This window comes from Oryctolagus cuniculus, chromosome 1, assembly GCF_051225735.1.
Source record: "Oryctolagus cuniculus isolate XC-2025 breed Fujian yellow rabbit chromosome 1, ASM5122573v1, whole genome shotgun sequence".
NCBI classification, from domain to species: domain Eukaryota; kingdom Metazoa; phylum Chordata; class Mammalia; order Lagomorpha; family Leporidae; genus Oryctolagus; species Oryctolagus cuniculus.
The window spans coordinates 124355898-124380261 of record NC_142867.1 but is presented as its reverse complement, the minus strand read 5'-3'; the positions used below and the strand labels follow the sequence as shown (position 1 = coordinate 124380261).

The 24364-nt window shown below is 57.3% G+C and overlaps 1 protein-coding gene across 1 annotated transcript; it reads left to right on the top strand.

The window, feature by feature from the left end:
- Positions 1–2275: 2275 nt before the first annotated feature.
- On the top strand, positions 2276–22944 carry ADAMTS8 (ADAM metallopeptidase with thrombospondin type 1 motif 8). The gene is made up of 9 exons (XM_008259140.5): positions 2276–3409; positions 11075–11314; positions 12161–12296; positions 12984–13151; positions 14411–14712; positions 16036–16219; positions 19097–19269; positions 19375–19550; positions 21724–22944. Exons 1-9 carry the CDS (start codon positions 2282–2284, stop codon positions 22292–22294), a joined length of 3078 nt encoding a protein of 1025 aa, XP_008257362.4. The 5' UTR covers positions 2276–2281; the 3' UTR covers positions 22295–22944.
- Positions 22945–24364: the final 1420 nt, after the last annotated feature.

The following is a 24364-nucleotide window of genomic DNA, read 5'->3' as shown; positions in this document are numbered from 1 at the left end:
CTTGAAGTATTCATCCTCTCCATCATTTTTTAATTTTAAAATATATAAAAAAAACAAGCATGAAGACTGTACAAAAACAGGCAGGCTGTGTGCAGGATTTAGTCCCTGGGCCATCATTTGCCAACTCTTGCTGTAATTATCTACTTGGGGAAAGAAAGTGGTCATGTAGGAAATCTGGGATTGGCAGAACGCCCTTGTGGGATTTGGTTGGTTCGCTGCTGTTTGTTTTGCCTTACTGTTTTCATATGCCATTCCCCTAAGGGCTCCCACTTGCACACCGGCCACTCTCTCTTGCTCAGTCCCTGTGGCAGAGACTAGGATGGGGAGACCCCAGGAATCAGCAAAGCTAAGGTAAGCCTGACACCTTGTGGCCGCATTGCAAATGGCAGGCACCACGCGGCAAGCAACCAGCAAGATAACTTGCCAGCAAGGATGAAATCCAGAGAGAGGCGCCTGTGCCAGCTCGTGGGACAGTCAACCAGCAGGCAGCTTGCTGGTACTGTCATTGTCATTGTTGAAAGGAGACAGGATGGAATCCAGGGTTCCCGATCTGTCTTCAAAAGGCAACTGCCCAAAGGCTGTCATGGCCCGAGGTGTGTATGTGTGTGTGTGTGTGTGTGTGTGTATCATTCTAATTTTTAAAAACAAAAGCAGCAAGTTTGATAGCCTCTCCCAATTGAGGGCTCTGCAGACATTCAAGACTTTGGCTAAATCTCCCACTTCCAGCCATTAATGTACACCCCAGAGCAGAGGATTGGAGCTGAGCGTGCCACTGCTGGAGCACCTAACCCCTGATGAAGAGCAGGAGTCAGCCCCAAACATGGCAAACGGGGGGCTTCCAGAAAGCAGAGAGCCGTGATGAGGACATCACAACATCTCTGAGGCCAGCTGGGAGTATGCACTGCCTGCCCAGGTCAGCCCGTCCCTGTGCTGAGACGAAGGGCTTTGCTCATTTTTGGAGAAGAGTTGGCGGGGTGATTCCTCCCACTCCCCTGCCTCCAGAAGTACTTCCTCCAAGCGTCTGCTCTCCTGCAAGTTGGGCAGGAAAGGAGAAGGCTGGCCGTGCTGGGCTGGGAGTCATCATCTAACCCACAGCCGTGCTGCCGTGAGAAGACAGACGAGATGCCAGGAGGGAACCCAGGGATTCCCAGTTCCCACGGAGGCAACAAGCCCTGAGCGCTTCCCGCCTGTGCTAAACCTCCATAGCGGCAGAGAGGGGCCAGGTGGGCGGGAAAGAAGCGGGATGACCTTCCCTCTGCCAGTACCCACAGCTTTCAGCAGAGAGTTGGCCACAGACTCAAGGCTGAGCATCCCAGGGCTCCCCTTAGACTGACAGCTCAGAGAGGAGGCTGAGGGAGGCGTGTCTAGAGCCCGCCCTCTAGGGAACAGGACCCCCTTCATGCAGCCCAGACTGGAGTGGGATGCAAATGCTTGAGGCCTAGACACTCAGACATGCCTCACTTCCTGGGGGAAAGGTGGTGGCCTCGGGGGGAAAAGGGACAAGCCAGGCGTGTGTACGTGGGTCCCTGCAGCTGTGGCACTGAGTGCAAAGGGGACCTCCATGGGAGCCCTCAGGCAATTAAGCAATATCTGCAGGGGAAGAGAGAGCTTTCAGGGGCTGAAGATATGCTGGCCGCTGGGGCAAAGGCTGCCTCTTCCCCCCCCCCGGGGGGGGGGGAGATCCACCTGCCGCCAGCCCTTCACGCAGGAGTAGCACCACTGCTGGGGCTCTAGGCCACCTCCTCCCTTGGGGGTCTTAACCACATGGCATTGCTTTTTGTTTTTTGTTTGCTTTTCCTGATCCCCAGTTTGCAATGCTCAGCCGCTCAGAGCGCAGATTCAGTACTTTTTCTCACCTCCCTTTTTGCACTTTTCAATGAGAAGCTATGGAACCTCCTCCTGAGCCCGCTCGTCCGACCCGGGGGGCACCGCCGGGGAGACTGCGGGGGAGTCCCACTAGTGCCGCTGAGGCCACCACGCAGGAGCTCCTAGGATGGATGTGGCTTTGCGCCCTGGGGCTCCCCCGGAGGAGGCAGCGACCTCCCCAAGGGCCCTGGGGGCAGGGCCGGTCCAGCACCGCATGAGTTAACGTGGGTCGGTAGAAAGGGAAGGGGAAAGCTGAAGTTGACACTTAACCGGGGCGGGTCTCGCCGGCTCCTGATTGGTTTTACATTTCATCCAAATTTTTTTTTCCCCTCCTCCGTCTCTCCCTCTTTTCAGCTTCTCTCTGATCCCAGGGGAGGGGAAACGGGAATAGTGAGAGATCAAAAATAAACCTCTTATGTCAAAGCCGGGAAGGAAGTATAAATACGAAGGGCTCGGCAGCCCACTCGGTGCTTCCCAGGGCGGGGGAGGAGGCAGGAGGCTGCTGCGCGGGGCCGGCGCGACCCGGGGCGGAGGACGGGCGCACGCGGGCCGGGGCGCCAGCTGCTCGCACTCGGCGGGGCGGGCGGAGCGGGTGCGCGAGCGAGAGGGGCCGCCAGGGGACCGCCGCCGCCGCGCGCTGCGGCCGCCTCCCGCGCGGGGCCCCGCCGCCGAGTCGGCCTTGCAGCCTGGAGAGAGCGGCCGCGCCGCCAGCACCTGCCCGCGCCCGGCCGGCTTCTTCCCTCTCCCGCGCGCCGCAGCCGCAGCCCCCATGCTCCCCGCCCCCGCCGCCGCCCCCCGGTGGCCGCCGCTCCTGCTGCTGCTGCTGCTGCCGCTGCTGCCGCCGCCGCTCGCCCGCGGCGCCCCGGCCCGCCTCGGGGCCGGGGGTCAGGCCTCGGAGCTGGTGGTGCCCACGCGGTTGCCCGGCAGCGCGGGCGAGCTCGCGCTCCACCTGTCCGCCTTCGGCAAGGGCTTCGTGCTGCGCCTGGCGCCCGACGCCAGCTTCCTGGCGCCGGAGTTCAAGATCGAGCGCCTCGGGGGCTCCGGCGGGGTGGCCGGGGCCGAGCCGGGGCTGCGCGGCTGCTTCTTCTCCGGCACGGTGAATGGGGAGCCCGAGTCGCTGGCGGCCGTCAGCCTGTGCCGCGGGCTGAGCGGTTCTTTCCTGCTGGACGGCGAGGAGTTCACCATCCAGCCGCAGGGCGCGGGGAGCTCGCTGGGCCAGCCGCACCGCCTGCAGCGCTGGGGGCCCGGGGCGCACCGCGGGGACCCCGGGCTCGCCGCGACCGCGGAAGCCCGCCCGCTCCCTCGAGAGCCCGAGTGGGAGGTGGACACCCTAGAGGGTCCGGGACAGAGAAGGGAAGAGGAGGAAGAGGAGGACGAGGAGGAGGAGGGGGCCAACGAAGAAGAGGCAGAAGGCGCCAGCGAGCTGCCCCCACCCCTGGGAGCCACGAGTAGGACCAAGCGGTTTGTGTCTGAGGCTCGCTTCGTGGAAACGCTGCTGGTGGCCGACGCATCCATGGCCGCCTTCTATGGGGCCGACCTGCAGGTAGGACTCCGTGAGCGCTCCCCTAGCACCTCGCCTGGAGGTCCCCACATGCCTCTCTTGTCTCTAAATTCTTCTTTTCCCAACCCCTCTTAAAAAAAAAAAAAAAAAAAAAAAAAAAAAAAAAAAAAAAAAAAAAAAACTTTTCACGTTCCAAGCCGGACCCCAATCAAGATCCCCTCGCAGGGGCATGGCTTGTCTTAGTTTCTGCCACCTTGGCTTGCGACTGGCCCAGCCCCCATGTGGCTTCCCATTCCCTGCTCCTCCCCAGGGTTCTCTCTTCCTGAATCCCTTGCAGCACTGGGCACATGGAGCTGCAAGGTGGGACTGAACATGTGCCCCAGGCACCTACTGGAAGAGCACCCACCCCGCTTCCCCAGCCTTTTGCTGCTCCAAACCCTCGAGGTTCCCCCCAGGGAAGGCAGCTGAGATGGAAAGAAGTGGCTGCCGGTCCAGAACTGAGGTTGCCATTAAGTAGGAGACATTGTTCCGAGGGAGCTGAACCTGGAAAGGGGCTGCCCAACGCCTGTGTTCCCAGCTGGTTCTGATCAAGGGGCAGGGGCTACCTTGCCAACCTGGCACTCAGCCCCGGCAGAACTTGGCAGTGCCAGCATCCAGCACAGGCAGGGAGGGGAACAGGATTTCTGCCTGGGAGCAGTGGAAAAGGAGAGAGCAGGGCAGTGGGATGAGCTCTCTCCATTCCCGTCTCTAGAGGAGCCAGAGCTCTACTGACCTTGGTCCAGCAGCTGTTCACAGTTCTCAGCCCAGCTGGTACAGAGAAACGGCATCCGGGGATACCTGCCCTAGCCGGCCCGTTTCTGACGAGATGCAGAGAGGATGCTGAGACGGCCAGGAGAGAGCTGCACGTGCCCATCTCCCAGGGGACAGAGAACCCGGGATGCTGTGCTGGTCAGAACAAGAATGACCTGCCCGGAGGTCAGGGTTTCCTGAAACAGTGCAGCAGCAGGTCCGTTAACACTTTGATGGCATCTCTGGTCCAGGATTCCATTCCCAGGCTCAGCCTGTGGCCAGCTGCTGGGAGCACCAAGGGAAACATGCTCACCTGTCTAGACCATTCCAGTTCTCTCCTACTCGCTAGCCTACCAAAGTGCAGGGTGGAAAAGATGGGAGGGTTTTGCTGATGAGGGGGTCTGTATGGATGCTCTGGGTACCCTGGCAGGGTATCAGAGGCCAGAAGTTTCCCCCTGCATAGCCTTGTAGATGTGCTTGTCCCTGGGCACCGAGAGGCAGCTCGGAGCCATTGGAGCAGAGTGCCACGTGGGTTTTGGATCCATGCTGGTTTAATATTTGTTTCCTACCTACCCTGAGAGCAGGGAGAGGTGCTGGCTGACTGCTCGGCCTCCTTTCCCTCCAAGAAGTACTTGAGAAGGTGGCAGGAAACAGGTGAGGAGAGGGCTTCTCCTGTCTCCTTAGGCCCTCGGGACCACCATGCGTGGCTCCTAGGGTCCTCCACAAAAAGAGGCTGAGATCACGTTGGTTGCATACCCGGAGCTGGGACGCTGTGTGCCACCCCCTCCACTGGCAGGCCAGTTTCTAGCGTCTACCTAGGAAGCAGGACTAGGAAGGGCAACCAGGGCAAGGGGGAGGCAGCAGGAAAATTTAGCTTCTCAGCCTCGGAGCCAAACTGTCACTACTAATGCTCTGCCATCGTCTCATTCCCTAAACTCATCACTTTGACCCGGAGAGAGCTGAGCGTTTGCCTCAAGGAGACACTCAGCATCTCCAGAACTCAGGGCTGTGCAGAGGCACACATCCACGGTGCCAGGCTCCAGGGCCCTGGGACACCGAAGGCAGGAGGTCGAGCTGGCTGTTGTAGAGAGGTTTTGTTCGCTGCAGTTTGAGATCCAGGTCTGGCTGTCCCCAACAAGTTGGCAGAGCCACTTGGAGGCCTTCCATCCTCATGGGACTCCTGGCTGGACCACCTGGCTCATGCTTGCCCCGTCCCCACCCAGCCCGTGTCTGGATCTGTCACAACCAGCCAACTTGAAGGGTTCATCAGAACAGGTGCTGGGCACCTGTGAGGGCTGAGTTCCTCCCTCGGGAGGGGCAGGGGGTCTACTTCTAAGTCTTCCCTCAGCTGGACCAGCCCTACCACCTGCAAGTCTGCTGCCACCTGCTGGGGTAGGGGAGGGACTGATCCCACCCCCACCCCCACCCCCACCCCCACCCCTGCGGAGCAAGATGCTGCAGGAGAGGCTTGAACTTAGTTCAATGCCCTAGGCTTCCTAAAGCAGGTTCCTGCGCTCAGCCAAGAGAATGAAAACCAAGTGCTGATGTCTGAAGATCTGACCTGCCCCGACCCGTCCCCTGCCGCCTCCCAGAGAGAAGCCAGTTCTCCCCAGCCTGTGGCTTGAGACTCAGTTCTTACAGGTGGAAAGTGCTTGGGGTGTCTTAGCAATCGGCCGGGGTGGGGGGTATGACCCTGTAATGAACAGAGCCCTGCAAGGTTTAGATTTCTTCATTTCTGAAGCAGGATGCCTGCACCAGGTAACCCCTTCTACTCTTAAGTGTCTGGAAGGCTGCTTCAGGGCAAGCTAGTCTTCTGGAAGGGGCAGCCTCCCTCTGAGTGTGTTCAATTTACAGAGTGGTTCTGCAGGCAGCCCCTCAAAGGAAACAGAGATGTGAGAGGGGGCAGAGGAGGAGTGCACAGCTCACAGAGGACACCCCAGGGTCACAAAGCTAGTAAGAGACAGGGCTGGATCTGCACCGGCCCGAGTCCAGGGCCCTCTGCTAATGCGCCGTGCTGCCCTCTTCACGCGTTGAGGGTCCGTGACTCTGTTTACCCACAGGCACTTGTCCATGCTGTGGGGCGAATCTTTAAATCTGGCGATCCCAAGACATCCGGCCAAAGTGTGAGGTCCTAAGGCCCTACCCCAAAGTAGAAACCGCCCTCCAGGCTGAGAGAAAGAGTTAGCTGTGCCAGAGGCTGGTCTCACTGCTGGGCAACAGTGAAGTGTACCAGAAATCTGTTCAACGGAGTTCGCTTAATCCCTTGACAAAAGGGACCCTTGCCGCCCACCTTCTTATCTGTTTTCAGAGTTAAGGAGCTCAGACAAAAGGGGCTTCCCGAAAGGAGGGACCACCTTGGAAGAGTCCATTATGTCTGAGTACATCCACCTGCTCCTGATTGTCCCCTGGGTGGAATTGGAGAGCCAGAGTTAAGTGTCCCGCTGAGCAGTGCCCCACACTTGGGCTGGGGAGCCCCGCCGCACCAGCGCGCCTCAGCAGCGAGCAGAGCTCCCAAAGTCTCTTAGCAGAGAGGAGGTGTGGAGCGGTGCTCTTCTTCCCCAGAGCACATGAGAGCATTGATTGCTAGGACGCCAGCTCCTGGGGCTGGTGTCCTAGCCATCTCCCTCTTACCCGGGTCCCCTGGGAAAGATGTCTCCCACAAGATACTAGAGTGGCCCTATAGCCTAGTTTGCCCCACACAGTCCCAGCTGATACGTGCTCTGGTGTGAGTAGGAGCATACCATCTTTCATGGGCAAGAGTATCCCGATTTAGAAGCTAATAGAAACAGACACTTGCCTTGTCGCTTCCCAAGTCTTCATGGGTGAAAGATGTGTGCTCTATGGGGATGCCTCCAGAAGTTAATGAGAAGATGGATTAAAAGCTAAGTTCATTTTGGTGCAAAAACATTTGAGATCCATGCATATTTTTTTAAAAATATATGCATTTTTCCATCAACTTTTGAAAGACCCCCTCAAAATGCACGGATTGTATTCTTCCCACTGTCTAAAGACTAAGTCTTCCCCATCCCTTCTACTAGCTGCAGTCAAAATGCTCAAAGATAGGAGAGGGGTATTTCTGTAAGAAAAAGGTCTTGGCCAGCTCACTAGGCTAATCCTCTGCCTGTGGCACCGGTACCCTGGGTTCTAGTCCTGGTTGGGGCACCGGATTCTGTCCCGGTTGCTCCTCTTCCAGTCCAGCTCTCTGCTGTGGCCCGGGAAGGCAGTGGAGGATGACCCAAGTGCTTGGGCCCTGCACCCACATGGGAGACCAGGAAGAAGCACGCTGGCCATAGAGGCCATTTGGAGGGGGAGGGCGTGAACCAATGGAAAAGGAAGACCTTTCTCTCTGTCTCTCTCTCATTGTCTAACTCGGCCTGTCAAAAAAAAAAAAAATAGAGAAGAGAAAGGTCTTAATACCCAAAAGTTGCCACCTCTCTCTCCCCCTCCCCTTCCCTTCCCCATCCCCCAGGGTGGGCTGGGGGGTGGGCTGTGCCCAGGTTGTGACTGGGACCAGCTTGCTTGTTTGCATGCTTGGAGCTCCTTTGGGCCAGGCTGTAATTTCCTTATAGGCAGCCCCGATGGTAGTCAGGTAGTGAGCAAGAGCGTAGGCTTTGGAAGAAACTAGAAATGACTGTGTCTTAGATCAAGCAAACCTGTTTCTCTGTACCTCAATTCCTTCACCAGCAAAGCAGGAGCAGTGCTAGCCTCGAGGATGTAACAAAATACGGAAAGCACCTGTGTCGGTGGCCGGAACATAGTAGGTGCTCAGCAAAGCATAGCTCTCACTAGAGTTGCCGCCAGTGATGGAAACCATTTGGCAGTGTGGGGAGGACGGTGCGGTCACCAGCCCTGCTTTGAGTATTCGAGCCAGTAAGTGTGTGCTTTGCTGAGCTGACATCGCTCTCTGCTGTTTGGAGAACAAGGAGAGATGAGGGTAGCTGCGCAGGTCCGTCTCTTCTGCTCTTCTTTCCTCTTCCCTGGCCCCTCCTTCGCCTCCTCCCCAGGACAGTCTTGGCCCTGGAGAGATGCCAGCAGGGAAGAGCAGTGGTGCCTGGCGCTGGGGTTGCAGTTTTTCCCGTCGCCACCCCTCCTTTGGCCTCCCTGGGCACGGCACAGGGGAAACTGTATGGGCTGCCAGGTGCTGTGGCTGCAGGTGAGCAAAATATAACGGGTGGCCTGCTGGGCAGGAGAAGCCGCCGCTGGAAGTGCACGTGACCCAGGCCCAGCCCCCTTACACGCCCACCACAGTTGGCTCTGGCTGCCACGGGAGCTCTGGGGGAGGAATCTCCTTCTCTGTGTCTGAGAATTACGAGGGCTATGCCCCCAGCTAGCTGGCCTGGGCATCCAGTCCACAGCGGGCAGGATCTCATTCAGGTTCTTCAGTGGATGCCTGCACTTATGCAGAGCGTGGGGAGGTATAAATAGACACCAGGTGATGGGACAAGCCGTGCGATCTTGTCCTTGACCAGCTCCAGGCGGGACTGGAAGGCAGACCTGCCCCGGGGGCCTTGGGGATCTGCAGGGAGTCAGAGGTGCCCAGGCCCAGGGGTCCTTCCCCGCCAGAGAGCTGTGATGCGTTGTTTCTCAGCAGAGAGAACTGAGAGGGGGAGACCACAGAGGAGGCAGCGCTTCTTAGGGACATGAGAGACGAGGGAAGTCAACACAGCCCAAATTTGAGGTTTGGAAGGGAACATTGGACCGTGGAACCGTGCTGGCCCGGTTGCAATGCAGGTTATCTCCTGTGATGGTCAGCGGCCAGGAAGAGCGCCCTGGGGCCAGCTCAGCCTGACAGCTAGGCAGGGCCTGGAGAAGGTGCTCACCGTGCAGCCCACCAGAGACGATCCCTGGAAACCTTAGTGCCGGAAGCTCCTCCTGCTGTGCCTGCCCCCCCCCCGCCCCGCCCTCCAAGCAGCAGATCTCTGTGGTTTTTCCCAGCGGTCATGCCCATGACATCACGGGTCACTCAGCTGCAGCCCGTGCATAGAGACCGTTGTCAATGTCAAGTCTTCAGCTCCTTGGGCGCAGCTGCCTTTATCCAGCTTAGTTTAGCTCCTGGCATCTCTTGGCTTTCACACCTTTTTGTACAACTTCATCATGCCCGATTTTCAGACTCAACAGGAAGCAGTCTAGTGAGGATGGTTACAGATTGCCACAGAAGAAATTCCAGGGCTGGTCCTGAACCCATCAGACACTGGCCCTTCTTAAAGAGACTGGGAGACTCCATCTGTCCCCTCCCTCCCCCAGGCAGCCAGGAGTTAGCCCCGGCAAGCTACCAGTCCTCGGCACACATCCCAGTTGCGTAATGATATGATTGCCCCCCCCCCCCGCCGCCCCAGGAATCCAGCTCCAGAAGCAGGTGCCAAGTTTCAGCTCTGCTGATAAGGTGTTTACATCAGCCTAAACATAGCTGGAGTGCTTGACGCGCTAAGTAACCTGTGCCTAGTAACCTGCCAACCCGTTTGTAGGACTAGCAAAATACCTGGCGTGTTGCCTGCGAGGTGAACAGACAGATCCCATTCACAAATAGTGGGCTTCCTCCCCCGAAGGAATGTCCCGCTCTAGCCTTCCCTCTCCTTCCACACCCACCTTCCAGATCACAGGAGAGAAAGAGAGGCTTAGCGGAACGGACCACGCTTGTCTGCCGCTGTCGCTTTGTGGCCCCTGCCACAAAATGAGGCGAGGGGGCCATTTCTAGAGGCCGCTGGGGCAGGAGAGCCAGCTCCCGTCTGGCTTCCTTTCAAAGCCTTGGGATCCAGTAGGGGAGCCATGAGCAGGCCAAGGACAGACCAGAGGCCAAGCCCTGATGTCCGCTCCTCCTGCTGCAAGTAGGTGGGCTCCTAGGCACATGGGCTGGCTGTGTTGGGCTTGCTGGATTCTCCCCAGCCCCAGGCAGAAGGGAATCAACTCTTCAGGGGGCTGTGAGGGCAGAAACCAGGGAGCCAAGCCCTGGGAAACGTTATCAAGAGAGCAGGGTGGACTTCGGAGAGACAGACGCACAGGGACTGGTATCCTGCCTTTAGGTTCTAGAACCACTTCTTCACTGGTGAAACAGGGCTCGCTAGGCCCACCCCGTAGAGCTGTTATGAAACTGTAAGGAGGAAACCTGTGGCCAGTGTGCCCCAGGGGCTGGTGCGGCGTGGCTAACCAGAGCACGTGAAAAAGTTGATGGGAAAAAAAAAATGGAATTACAAGGTACGTTTATTTTGGCGCCTAAAAAAACAATGTAAGTCCATGCATAGTTTATTCGTGATATGTATTTTCCATGAACTTTTTGAAGGGCCCTTGTATCGTTTTGCATGTTTAGAAGAGCTATGTTTTTTGGGGGGGGTAACAGTTCCCATGGTGAGGAGCGGAGGTTGCTCCCAACAGACATGGGGAACTCCTCGGCTAGATTCCAAGGTGGTGGTTGGGGCAGGATTTTTACCAACACTGTGCACTCAGATAATTGTTTCTGGCAGAGGCCAGGGAGGGTAGGGGTAAGTAGTTGTCCAGGCCAAGGTGGGAAAAGCCATGCAGCCCACTACGACTTTCTGCGACTCCAATGCAGTTGCCACAAGCCACAGAGACACTTGAAATGCGCCCAGCGCGACTGAGTTGCTGTCATCCTAATTCTGTTGAGTTTTCAGTCGTTTGGATTTAGAGAGCCACACGGGCACAAGCTTTGGAGCCAGGCGGTGCGGGTTTCAGTGTGGCCCTGTACCCACTGGCTTTGGGACCTTGGGTCGATCAATCACTGATGTCAAACCAAGGGGAAATCACACCGAAAACTTGCGAGTCTCAGCCAGCTGCCGTACTCCACATGAGCACCCCGCACGGCTCGGTACACCGGCCACGGCCCGGAACGAGCTGGGCCGCAGTGGAGCGGGGGCCGAGAGGTTGAACCCTTTGCTCTGCGCTCTGTTCCCTCCCTCCCGACAGAACCACATCCTGACACTGATGTCGGTGGCCGCCCGCATCTACAAGCACCCGAGTATCAGGAACTCCATCAACCTGATGGTGGTCAAGGTGCTGATTGTGGAGGACGAGAAATGGGGGCCGGAGGTCTCGGACAATGGCGGCCTCACCCTGCGCAATTTCTGCAGCTGGCAGCGCCGTTTCAACCACCCCAGCGATCGCCACCCAGAGCATTTCGACACGGCCATCCTGCTCACCAGACAGGTCAGCGGGCGGGCGCGGAAGTCCTGGGAGGCCGGCTGGGCAGATCAAAGCGGGGACCACTGGGCCTGGCCAAAAATGGGAACGGTCTGGTCTCCCTGCTGGCCCCAGCTGGACGCCAGAAGCCTCTTGCCGGGAGTGACGGGGAGGGGTCATGAGGACAAGTGTGCGAGCCATGTGCAAGGGAAGAAGAAGAATCTGGCGGGGGCTGCTCTGGGAAAGTTTGTCACCAGCTGTCTGCCGAGGTCGTAACCAGAGGAAATGGACTGACCTCTCCAGGCAGAGGCTGGAGTGGAATCAAGAGAGGAGCTGTGTTTTTGGCGGATGTTAAACAGGGGCAGGTAACGGGGTGGGAAGGGGTGCCTTGGGGGTCTCCCCACGGCAGCAGGGCTGCCCCCACCCCCACCCAGATTCCTGGCGTGATGCACATGGACAGATTCCTGAAATGTGCCAGGCCCCGGTCCTCGCCTTCAGTCCTCCCCGCAGTGCCACCAGGCAAGTACTGGTGTCAGCCCCATTTTACAGCTGGGGAAGTTAAGGCACAAAGAGGCCGTGTAGCAGCAGCATCCCCAGCCAAGACTAGGCAGTCTTGCTGCCTTCGCAAAACAAGTATCAGAAGTCTGGACACTGCCAGTCCCAAGAGAGGAGCAGGCGTTTGTCCCCACTGACCCAGGGGACACTCAGGCCAGCAGGGGGTATCTCACAGACTGCTCAGTGGTCACAATGCCCCGTGCACGCTGGTACTTCCCACCGTGCCCACGGCCTGCACACCCTGCTAACATACACTTGCTTTTCTCTCTCTCTCTCTCTCTCTCTCTCTCTCTCTCTGTCTCTCTCTCTGCCGAGCAGAACTTCTGCGGAAAGGAAGGGCTGTGTGACACCCTGGGCGTGGCGGACATCGGCACTATCTGTGACCCTAACAAGAGCTGTTCTGTGATTGAGGACGAGGGCCTGCAGGCAGCCTACACACTGGCCCATGAGCTGGGTAAGATGGACTCCGCCAATGCCTCCTTCACTGTGTCGAGGGAACCGCCTCTTCCGGGTCCCGGGGAGCCCAGATCCTACGGGACAGGCAGCCCTTACTCTTAGCCATGATCTCCTCATAATGTTGACAGAGCTGTTCTTTGAAGGGCCTGCAGAAAGCTCATGGAAAATGTGTCTTATGAAAATTTCAAAAAAGTTTTTGCTCTAAAATAAACTTAATCTTTTAATTCCATTTTCCGTGAACTTTTCAAGTCCCCTCATATGCAGATACCACATTTGATGATGTGTGCAGTTCCATTCCCACACTTTATGGAAGGCCCAAACACTATGACAGTGGCCTGGACCGTCAGCAGAGAAAGGCCAGCACGTGACACAAGCTCACGTACGAATCGTGGTGCTGCACACGAGCTGAGCACTAGGGATGTGAAGGAAACGGAGTTGTAAAGAGAGTGTCGAGGGAGAGAGCAAGGAACAGGTGAACGTGAGTTTAGGCCAGAAGATAAAGGAGTCTCAATGTTTCTCAGTCACCTGAGAGAACTCCCCAGGAGAGGAAAGCCAGGGTGAGCCCTGAGACGTGAGGGTTGCATTCCCCTGCTGGGCCACTTGGGGAGCCCTCTGCAGGACAGGGCAGGCTGGGGATGGGATGGTGGGCGTCGGGAGGAGTGACCAGGCTCTCCCTCCTCCCCAGGACATGTGCTCAGCATGCCACATGACGACTCGAAGCCCTGCACACGGCTCTTCGGGCCCGTGGGCAAGCACCACATGATGGCGCCACTGTTCGTCCACCTGAACAAGACGCTGCCCTGGTCCCCCTGCAGCGCCATGTACCTCACCGAGCTCCTGGACGGCGGCCACGGTAGGCACCGCATGGCCTCCTCCTGCTTCTCCCGTCCAGCTGCCCTGGAGGCCACCTTCCATGGCTGTGGGAACCTGTGCTGGCTCATGGAGCCCTCAGCTAGGGGCGAGACAAGAGGGCCATCACACCATCCTCCAAGCCCGTCCGCTCTGCCTTGCCTGTCCCCCTGCAGCCGGAGTACTGTGCTAATAACATAGCCTTGTTAGTGACACAGCAAGTGGAATTAGTCTGGAAGGGTTGTCTGGAGGAGGTGGGTTTGAGCGGAGCTGGAAGGAACGGAAGAAGGTAGTCCAGGGGAGAGAAGACAGCGTTCCCGGCTGGAGCGATAGATCCTACGATAGTTCAGAAATGGCAAAGAGGCGGTGACCGTGTCATATGGGAGCACGAAGTAGGGGGCAGGAGATGGGAGTGTCTGGTCAAAACTGAACCAGTGAGTAGAACAGTGATTCAATGCATTCAAGACACTTCTCACTGAAAAGGCAAAAACAGGCCGGTGCTGCAGCTCACTAGGCTAATCCTCCGCCTTGCAGCACCGGCACACCGGGTTCTAGTCCCGGTCGGGGTGCCAGATTCTGTCCCGGTTGCCCCTCTTCCAGGCCAGCTCTCTGCTGTGGCCAGGGAGTGCAGTGGAGGATGGCCCAAGTGCTTGGGCCCTGCACCCCATGGGAGACCAGGAGAAGTACCTGGCTCCTGCCATCGGATCAGCGCGGTGTGCCGGCCGCAGCGCACCAGCCGCGGCAGCCATTGGAGGGTGAACCAACGGCAAAGGAAGACCTTTCTCTCTGTCTCTCTCCTCTCACTGTCCACTCTGCCTGTCAAAAAAAAAAAAAAAAAAAAAAAACAGTAGAGCACGCAGACCTCAGTAGCATGATAGCATGATTTACTCACTACCAGATGTGTTTCTTAAGAGCGCATTGCCGTCCCCAGTGCCGCTGGGATGTGACTCAGTACCGCAGCCAACTGGCATCTACTAAGTACACACAGAATGCCAGAGATGCATCCTAGATGTCCTGGATAGCTGGATAGGCAGAGAAAGTGGGTCCTAGGGAAACAACTTTCGCAGCTGAGCGTCACCGATCAGATCAGCTCTGTGCGACGGGGTGACAGCTCCTGCGTCCAGGGGCAAGGACACTGGGGATGCCCCGACCTCACACCCTGTGGCTCAGAATCCGAGGGGCCCGTGGGAGGCCACGGAGACCTAGGAGGCAGCTCCTGCCCCGTGCGCTTGTTCTAGTCCCTCTGCTTCCTCCCTTTCTCAGGAGACTGTCTCCTGGATGCCCCCACCTCGGCCCTGCCCCTCCCCACGGACCTCCCGGGCCGCAAGGCCCTCTATGAACTGGACCAGCAGTGCAAGCAGATATTTGGGCCAGGCTTCCGCCACTGCCCCAACACTTCCGCGCAAGACGTCTGCGCCCAGCTGTGGTGCCACACCGACAGTGCCGAGCCCCTCTGCCACACGAAGAACGGCAGCCTGCCCTGGGCCGACGGCACACCCTGCGGGCCAGGGCGGCTCTGCTGGGATGGCAGCTGTCTGCCTGAGGAGGATGTGGAGCGGCCCAAGGTGAGGGACGGCCACTGGGGAGGAGGTGGGGAAGGGAGGAGGGAGGGGGTGGGGAAAGCTGTTCGGGTCAGGCTGCAGCCTAGGCCTCCTAAGTAATATCCCTGGGCTCTTGGCAAACAGGCTTGAGCGTGTTGCTCCCCCAGGAGGGGGGCCCTTGGAGGCTGCACTGGGAGCCAGTGGAAGGACACCTCGTAGCTCCAGGTGTAGGGGAGACCTCCCCTCCCCCCGCCACGGGGTCCTTGTAGCTGCATTGGCGCTTTGACTTGAGACCCCTGCTGATTGGCGAGGGGTGACGCGGCTGAGAAGTGGGCGGGCACTCGCCAAACAGGAGCCATTCTCAATGCACTGTGAACCAAGTGGTGTGAAGGAGGAATAGTCTATCAAGACTGAGCCGGATGGGGTTGGGCGCGGGGCTCACAGCCTACCTACCCCGTGTTTGAGCTGATTCATAACTAGAGGTCGGGGAATAATGAGGGGAGACAGAATCCGAGCCGCCTCCGACCAGGCAGACACAACTTGGCCCAGTGCAGAGGAAACTTGCACGAACAACCAAGGCAGTGCCAGTGAGGGTTTTTAAATGATTCACTTCTCTGCCCTGCTCTTAATACATCCAGACTGCGAGGCCGATCGCATTTCTCCGACTGCGAGTCCCGGAGCCATTGCTTTGAAACAGCATCCGCTGGGTTTCACAGCCTGGTCCCAGCCCAGTGCCCAATCGCCAGGGTGGCCCCAGAGCACGCCTAGGGGGCTGTCCTCATGGTGCATCTTCGGTACTAAGCCTCAGGAGCCTGCACGGGCCAGGCTGGGTCAACCACACGCTCTTGCTCCAAGCCTGAGCTAGCACAGGATTCCCGTATTCGTCCTCACTCACCTCCCATTCTCCTCCCACGCTTGGGTGAAGTCTTCGCTGCAGGGCCTGTGCATTGTTGGGAGCTTAGCTGCATTCCTGGTATCTGTCCAGTGGCTGCCAGTAACTCCCCTGCTCCCAGGTGTGACAACCACCAGGTCTGTCAACACCGCCAGTTGCCTCCTGGAGAACAGCTGGGTTAGATCCAGCCTTGTTCCCATGCAAGTCTCATCCATCCACCCACCAAGTATCCTATCAAGCACCTGCATGAGGTCAAGGCCCTGTGTTAGACCGCACAGGGTGCCCAGTGTAGCCTCTGTCTTCCCAAAGCCACTCAATGATGGAGACAGTTCTTGGAGCTCCACGCCCCTAGATGAGAAGAACCCGATAAGGAATTCGGGGCCACGGCCCCTGGTTATGCTGATGGCGGAGCCCTGTCCCCTGTGCCCTGAGCAGCGTGGTGCTGTGTGTTGCAGGCTGTGGTGGACGGAGGCTGGGCCCCGTGGGGACCGTGGGGAGAGTGTTCCCGCACCTGTGGAGGAGGCGTGCAGTTTTCCCACCGTGAGTGCAAGGATCCCGAGCCTCAGAATGGAGGAAGATACTGCCTGGGCCGGAGAGCCAAGTACCAGTCGTGCCACACGGAGGAGTGCCCCCCTGATGGTGAGCGCCACTTCGGCTGCCCCCTCCCCGAGGAGGCATGGGGCCATCTCCCTGCGTGCAGAGTTCCAGACTTGAGTGGACTGTGCACTCAGCCAGCTCTGGGGCAGCCCTCGGTTTTCCCAGGGCAGCTCTCGCTGTGTGGGGAGAGCTGCCAAGGTCAAGGAGAGAAATTGCCCTTGTCCTCCAGGATGCGGAGACAGAGGGTGTTGCTCCCGGCTTCTGGGGGGGGGGGGGGGCGTTTGCACAGCACTGGTGGCAAGGAAACTAGTCCTGGAGGCAGCCGAAGCCCTGTCTTGTGCAGAAAAAAAAAAAAAGCTTTTCCAAAGTACGTCTTGGAGCCAGACCTCCAAGGTCTTTCCAGCCAGCGTTCGCCCAGGGAGGGGGCGGGCTTCTGAATCTGATTCCTGTGCACATTCATCTTCCCTGGGGGGCCGTGGCGTAGGCCTGATGGAACCTTCCCAGGAAGCAACACTACCTCTGCCTCACCTTGCATAATCCGATCCCCTAGTACGTGCTAGGAAGCATACCAGGAGGCAGTCAGGGGCAGCAGCAAACGTGTGAGAGGGAGGCCTTAGGAGTTTTTTCCCCACTTCTCATCCAGCTCCGCTTTGTGCAGCTCCGGGAAGCACTGGCAGGCATGCAAAGAGACTTATCCAAGGGCAAAGGCACACTGGCCCGGGGCTGATGTCTAACGGGGGAATGTGTGGACGCTGCAGCTTTGCAGGCTGGGAAGAATCAGCCATGGCATCAGGGTCTAGAAGCTACGTGACAGTTTGCCTGGCGTATGGAGTGACACGTTGCCAGGAAGGGGTAGCAGGAACAGGATATAAGGTACCAGGCAGGCGATAGGTGGTGTCTTGATTTCAGATGCACCAATGTCAGCCATTTCAATCAAGTGCTCTGTGTCTAGAACCCTAACAGATGGTATCAACAACATGAAAAGTGCCCAAGGCATGGCCCCAAGGAGCTCGCAGTCCAATTAGAGACCCAAACTCCTATATGCGGCAATTAAGACTTAACCCAGGAGACACGGGGCGCAGGTGTGTGAGGAGTTCAGAGCAGGGAGGGCCTGGGGCGGAGATGGCGGCAAGGTGTGAGGGGCTGAGCCAGGACTGGCACTGGCAGGAGAGGGGGGCGTTCCTCAGCTCGGCTGCAGTCAAGCAGAATGCAGCAACACCAAGGCCAGACCTCAAAGGGCCTTAATGGCTGAAACCACATCGAGGGTTGTCTGTGCCCACCATTCCGCCGGGTCCCCTGGGAGCTTCTGCAAAGCGGACTCCCTCGGGGGCCGACTGGGAGGGTCAGGTGTACAGCCAGACGGCAATGCGTGAGAACGTCCCCACCGGCCTTGCAGCGCACAGTGAGGGCAGAGAACAGGTTGAATTTCAGGATTGTCTGGGGGGGTGGGGTGTAAACACCCACCTCTTGTTTCAGACAGAATGACCTGGAAGCAGCGTGCAGCCAGTGGGGAGAGGAGGCGGGCGCATTTAGGAGGCTGCGTGCTGGCTCCCCCGGGGAAGCCACACGTGGGATGCAGGCATTTTAACTCTTTTTTCCTTTTCTTTCTTCCTTTTTTTTTTTTTTTTTTTTTTTTGACAGGCAGAGTGGACAGTGAGAGAGAGAGAGAGACAGAGAGAAAGGTCTTCCTTTGCCGTTGGTTCACCCTCCAATGGCTGCCACAGCCGGCGCGCTGCGGCAGGCGCACCACGCTGATCCAAAGCCAGGAGCCAGGTGCTTCTCCTGGTCTCCCATGGGGTGCAGGGCCCAAGCACTTGGGCCATCCTCCACTGCACTCCCGGGCCACAGCAGAGAGCTGGCCTGGAAGAGGGGCAACCAGGACAGAATCCGGCGCCCCGACCGGGACTAGAACCCGGTGTGCCGGTGCCGCAAGGCGGAGGATTAGCCTAGTGAGCCACGGCGCCGGCCATTTTAACTCCTAAATGGTCCTGAGTTTGCACTCATTCTCCCATATCCACATCTGAGGATTCAGCCACCCAAAGACTGAAAATATTTGGGGGAAAAATGCAACTGTACTGAACATGTTCCAGCTATTCTTCTCATTATCATGCCCTAAGAAATCCAGGATAGCAACTCTTTACATGGTGTTAGGCACTGAAGGAAAGCATACAGGAGAATGTGCATAGGATATATGCAAATGCTACACCGTTCTCTAGAAGGGACTTGAGCCTCTGTGGATTTGGTATCAGCAGGGATTCCGGAACCAATCCTGTGGATCCCAGAGGCTGAATCTGGCGTATGATCTTGTGATGGATTGCAAACAGGGAAGCTCAAACACCCAGGAGGCACCAGATGCCAAGCTCACACAGGTGTCCAGCAGTGCCAGCAAGTGAAAATGAAGGCAGTTAGTGGACGGACATACGGGGTCGGCCTGCTGACTTGGAGGTTGTCACAGGATAGACAGTGGAGCTCCCCGGTGGTCAGCCAGAATTACAGAAGGTGCGGTACAAGGTCAAGGTCAAGATCCAGCTAGAAATGTAGGTTGGGGAGCTCTGGGGAAATGTCCCGTGTCACCGAGGATGTCAAGATAGGGTGTGGCCAGCAGAGACCCTGAAATACGGTTCCGTGCACACTCTGTGCCTTCCAAGCTGGCTGAGTGGTGCCAAGTTCTTCCCTAAGATTGTTCACCTGACACAGGGAGTCAGCACCATTCCCAGATGGAAAGGACACTTATTCCAGGAAGCCTGGCGCGGGACTGGATGGCTCCTTTCCTTGCCCCTTTGAGGAAGGGTTAGAGTGTGTCAGCCCAGGTGACACTGCACCTTGTCCTTGGCTTGAGTTGAAAGCCAATAGGAAGAAAGGTGTCGCGAATGCAGGCGTGTTCCTCCATTAACCTCCGCCCCGTTCCTTACTTTGTAGGGAAAAGCTTCCGGGAGCAGCAGTGTGAGAAATACAATGCCTACAATTACACCGACCTGGAGGGGAACCTGCTGCAGTGGGTCCCCAAGTACGCAGGGGTGTCCCCCCGGGATCGCTGCAAGTTGTTCTGCCGAGCCCGGGGGAGAAGCGAGTTCAAAGTGTTCGAGGCCAAGGTGAGAGTCCGGAGCCAGCGACGGGGAGGAAGGTCACCCGTCCCTACCCGACCTGCGGGCTGTGTCCTCGCTCAACACAGCCCCTCTTACCTTTCCTTGCTGCAGGTGATCGATGGCACCCTCTGCGGGCCAGAGACGCTGGCCATCTGCGTGCGTGGCCAGTGCGTCAAAGCTGGCTGTGACCACGTGGTGGACTCGCCTAGGAAGCTGGACAAATGTGGGGTGTGTGGGGGCAAAGGCAACTCGTGCAGGAAGGTCTCCGGCTCTCTCACCCCCTCCAGGTGAGGCTCCCAGGGACTTGGGTCCCTGGGTATAAAGAGTCAGCACGGTGGGCTTCAGACAGTGGTAGGCTTGGGTTTGAGTGGTGGCCCCTGCTCTGCAGCGGTGGCGACGGCGCAGCTCTCTTGCACGCTAGGAGCTGCAGTGTCGTTACCTGATGGCAACAGTCACATCTGTCTCAGAGCCGCTATGACGTGGGACGTGTGTGGCACTCGGCACAGCATGCATGCAGCCCTCCTTAGAGGATGGAACCCAGGGCAGAGGCCGCCTGCTGAGGGTGTCTGAGACAATCGCCCGGGGAGCCCTGTCCACTTCCGCAATGGATCTGCACAGCAGGGGGCAGGCCTTGGCCGCTCTCTCGGTGCTTTCATGGCTCCAGGCACTTTCCTGGCGTCCTAATTCCCCATATTCGTGAAGCTCCTCAGATTTTCCAAACAGCCTGCACTTCCCTGCTCTCATTCAATTCCTGGATCAGGCTATGAAGTGGGCAAGACAGATACTGTTATTCTCCCTGCCACGGTTGTAGAAGCAAAGACACGACGAAGTCGACTCTTTAGAGGTGACAGTGGCAGTTCATGAGAGCGGCAAAGGGAACCCAGGTCTCTCATGTCCTGGGCCAGCTTTCTTTCCATGCACTTCCTGGGGAGGAAGGGCAAGGGTTGCATATGCTCCACTCCCACGCCTCCACCACTGCGCCGTCTGTGCAGGTATCTCCCCTTCCAGAAGCCACCCGGGTGTCCACCACCTCTCTCACCCTCAGTTCCTCAGAGTTTTTGAAAAGTGTTACTCTGTAGCATTCCACATGGTGCAGTGTGCCCCACCCTGCCTCTCTCTCTTGCTCTTCATTCTCTCACTCCTTCTCTGTCTCTGTCTCATCCCACCAGTCTCAGAGAACGGAATCACCCTCTAGCCGACAACGCGGCAGGCTTTTCAGATTTAAACCCAAAGCACACAGGAAAAAGAAGCTTGGATGGTTCAGATATGGGATCCCTTAGCTGCTTTCCCCAAGTCCCTAAATATGGTAGGCCAGCTGGGGTACAGCAAGAATAGGAAGGAGCCAGCTAGCTTTCTCATTCAATACATTTGACTTTCTCCCCTGCCTTTGTAACCCCGATGACCAGAAGAGAACAAACAGCCAAGCTTTCTCCATCCCGCGTGGAGCCCCACGCCTATAATGGACTTGAAACATTTCCCCCAACAGCACCCAGTCCCTGTAGAAGCAGGGTGCTCATGGTGTCTGGCTCCAAAGAAGCTCAGTTTACCCCGCCCCACCCCTGCCTCCATCCTGCCCTGGGACCAATCAGCCAAATACTAAGAGCTGATTGTCTTAAAGAGTAACACAAGGCTTCTACCTTGGATGGGTTCTGGACAGGCTGTGTGGACCAGATTTTTTCCCATGTGAGTTTGAACTCTGAGTATAGAGGTGACCACACATGTTGGATCTTTTTAAAAAAATGATTCATTTATTTCTTTGAGAGGCAGAGAAACAGAGACTGACAGAAAGAGAGACGTCTCAACTGCTGATTCACTTCCCAAATGCCTGCGATGGCCAGGACGAGGCTGGGGACAAAGCCAGGAGCCAGGCTCCCATGTGGGTGATAAGAACCCAGTTCTTTGAGCCATCACCACTGCTTCCCAGGGTCTGCAGCCGCAGGAAGCTGCGATCAGGAGCTGGGGGTGGATATCAAACCCAGGCACTCAAATATGGGATGCAGGTGTCTCCACCGGCATCCTAACCATTAGGCCAAACACACAGCCCAACACACCATGTTATATCAGTGCAAGGAAGGAAGTGTACTGAGATCTCATTTGAGCCGGGAGGCGCCAGGTTTGACTGCACCAATGCAGCTTTCCAAACCCCTCGGGCTCTCCTCCCCTCTCTCTGCAATTGTCAAAATCCACACATCCGAACTCCCCAGCCCAAACATTTGAAATCAAGTTGGCAGATGAAGCTCCAAGCCTTGAAAATTCCGACATACAAGACATTCCTCTCGGCCTGAACAGCTGGGTTTAGAATGTAGAGCAGCGGCTTCATTCTTTGCAAGTTGCTTCCATCTGCTCTCCCCCAGTCTTCGGGGATGCTAGCTTCAATCTCTGAGCCGCAGCCGCCCCCAGGGACCCCCCCGGCGGCATTGCCACTGGTCCTAAGGGCATCTTTCTCTCTTCCTGTCCTAGTTATGGCTACAATGACATCATCACCATCCCAGCTGGGGCCACAAACATTGATGTGAAACAGAGGAGCCACCCAGGGGTCCAGAATGACGGCAACTACCTGGCCCTGAAGACGGCTGACGGGCGGTACCTACTCAACGGCAACCTGGCCATCTCCGCCATTGAGCAGGACATCTTGGTGAAGGGGACCATTCTCAAGTACAGCGGCTCCATCGCCACCCTCGAGCGGCTGCAGAGCTTCCGGCCCCTCCCTGAGCCCCTCACCGTGCAGCTCCTGACAGTCCCTGGTGAGGTCTTCCCCCCCAAGGTCAAATACACCTTCTTTGTTCCCAACGACGTGGACTTCAGCATGCAGAACGGCAAAGAGAGAGCAACCACCAACGTCATCCAGCCGCTGCTGCATGCGCAGTGGGTCCTGGGGGACTGGTCCGAGTGCTCTACCACCTGTGGAGCTGGCTGGCAGCGGCGGACGGTGGAGTGCAGGGACCCCTCCGGCCAGGCCTCCACCACCTGCAACAAGGCTCTGAAACCTGAGGATGCCAAGCCCTGCGGAAGCCAGCCGTGCCCCCTGTGACCTGCCCGGGGGCCCGGTCTTGTGCTCTAGACAGGGGTGCCTGGGATGCAGACGAGAGTCCCTGCCATGGTGACCCTGGTGTCCAGGTGGCATGGCCTGCTCAGGCCTCCCATTGCAGCAGCGCCTTGGGCACTGCCTCAATCCACAAGGGGGAGGAGAAGAGGGAATCGGAGTGATATAACCCAAAGTCAGCTGTCTAGTGGACTGGACCTTGCTCAGGTTCGAATAGCGGGCATAGGTTAAAAGGAAAAAGGGCACTTAACTGACCCAAACAGGAGACTCAGGGTCAGCCTGTTTGCAAAGGACTTGCTAAGGTAAATGACAAGACAAAAAAAAAAAGTTTCTATTTTGGTTTCCCCGATAAATAATCTACCTCAGAGGGGAAAAAATATTAGTACAAGAGAGTGTGGGGCCGGGAGTCAGTGGCAATTGTCAAAGCAGACGCCACAGCCGTACCCAGAACTGTTTTCGACCCAGAACTGTTTTCGAAAATGCCCAGGACTGTCTTCAGTGTTAAAACGCACCGCCTGAGGGCCCAGCGTCACAGCGCTGTGGAGAGCCACGTGCTCTCAGGCTGCCCCGGCAGGGGTGGGTCCCTTTCAAGTATTTATGCCAATGTGTCTCTGAACTAAAGTGTGATCTTGTGCCAATGCAGTGGTCTGGTCTAGTCCGTTAGATGACAAAGACTGGAGGCCCAGAGTCCGAGGACAGAGGCTAACGCGCGCTCTGCTCCCCCTGAGTGCAGGCATGGGGCAGCCGATCTCATGAGTTTCCCGGCCTCTCCTTGAGTCAATGAGGCAGCTACATTGGGTTCTAACAAGCCTGGAGGCTCCACTCACTCAGCAGTAGCCTCTTGTTTGCATGATGTGGGCCTCTGGCTCTGGAGCTCTTAGGGGCATCAGGGGCATCTAGAGGCAAACCCAGATTGCTGAACCCAAGGCCCTAGAGGTCTGAGCATATGTGGTTCTAGCAAGTTCCCGGGGTGGGGTACAGAAGCTGCTGGTGGGGGCAGGGAGGGGAATCACACTTGGAGAACCCCTTTGCTAAAAGAAATTTCCAGCTCGGAGGTCACCATGGTTATCTGGTGCCTTCCGGGCTTGTTACTCTTGAGAAAGAATACCCCGTCGCACTCTGGGAGCTGCTCCATCATGGCCCTTGCGTGCTGGCCTACCTTGTTTCATTGTAGCTGGAGGCGCAAGATTCTCCTAAGATCTGAAGAAATCTAAACCCGGATCTAAGTGACATCATCCCATGAGCTCAGCACCTGCTCTCCACCCAGCCCACAACAGATTTCACCCACACTTGACAACGCTTTTGGCCCAGGCAACTTCAGCTGTCACAATGAGCCCTTTTCCCCAGCATGACCTCCCCCCGCCAGGCACCTGCGGTCTACCTGAGACCCTCCAAAATCCCTGCGTCCACCCCGTATTTCCTCCTCTCTCCCATGGCTTGGAGGAACTCTCCGGCTCTGTCTTCCATTTGGCCTGGTGGAAATGCAGCTTAGTTCTTGGTCACAAAAGGCATGAGAAGGAATGAATGACATCAAGACATGACGGTGTGGCCCTGGTGTCAACAAGGACTCAGACCCTTGGGGCACAGAGCAAGGCCAGTGGGATTTCAGCCCCGACAGTGCCCCGCAGCCACCTCTTCACGGTGGTGCTGGACATAGAGTTGACCACGTTTTCTGTCTGCTCACTCTTTGCAGTGAGTGGGAGGCCAGGTTTACCTAAGCATAAACAAGCACACACACACACAGGCAATGTTGTGGACTGGTGAAACCAGATTTTCCCTTGCTGTGCGCTGGTTCTCTTGGGGTTGATGTATATTTCTGCAACTTTTTCTCTCTGTGTGTTTCTCATTCTCCCACTCTCCCCCCACCCACACACTCACCCCCCCACCCCAAATAATCAAGGACAAATGTGTCCCCCTCTTAACTGGCCAGGCCTGGCCAGCTGTGCCATCCCCAGCGCTTGCATCGTGAGCAGGCACAGCTCCTGTCCTGGAGTTCAGCTGGCAGCAGTGCTGCCGATGTGCAAAGCAGAATGGAATCCAGCTTGGCTCTCCCTTGCT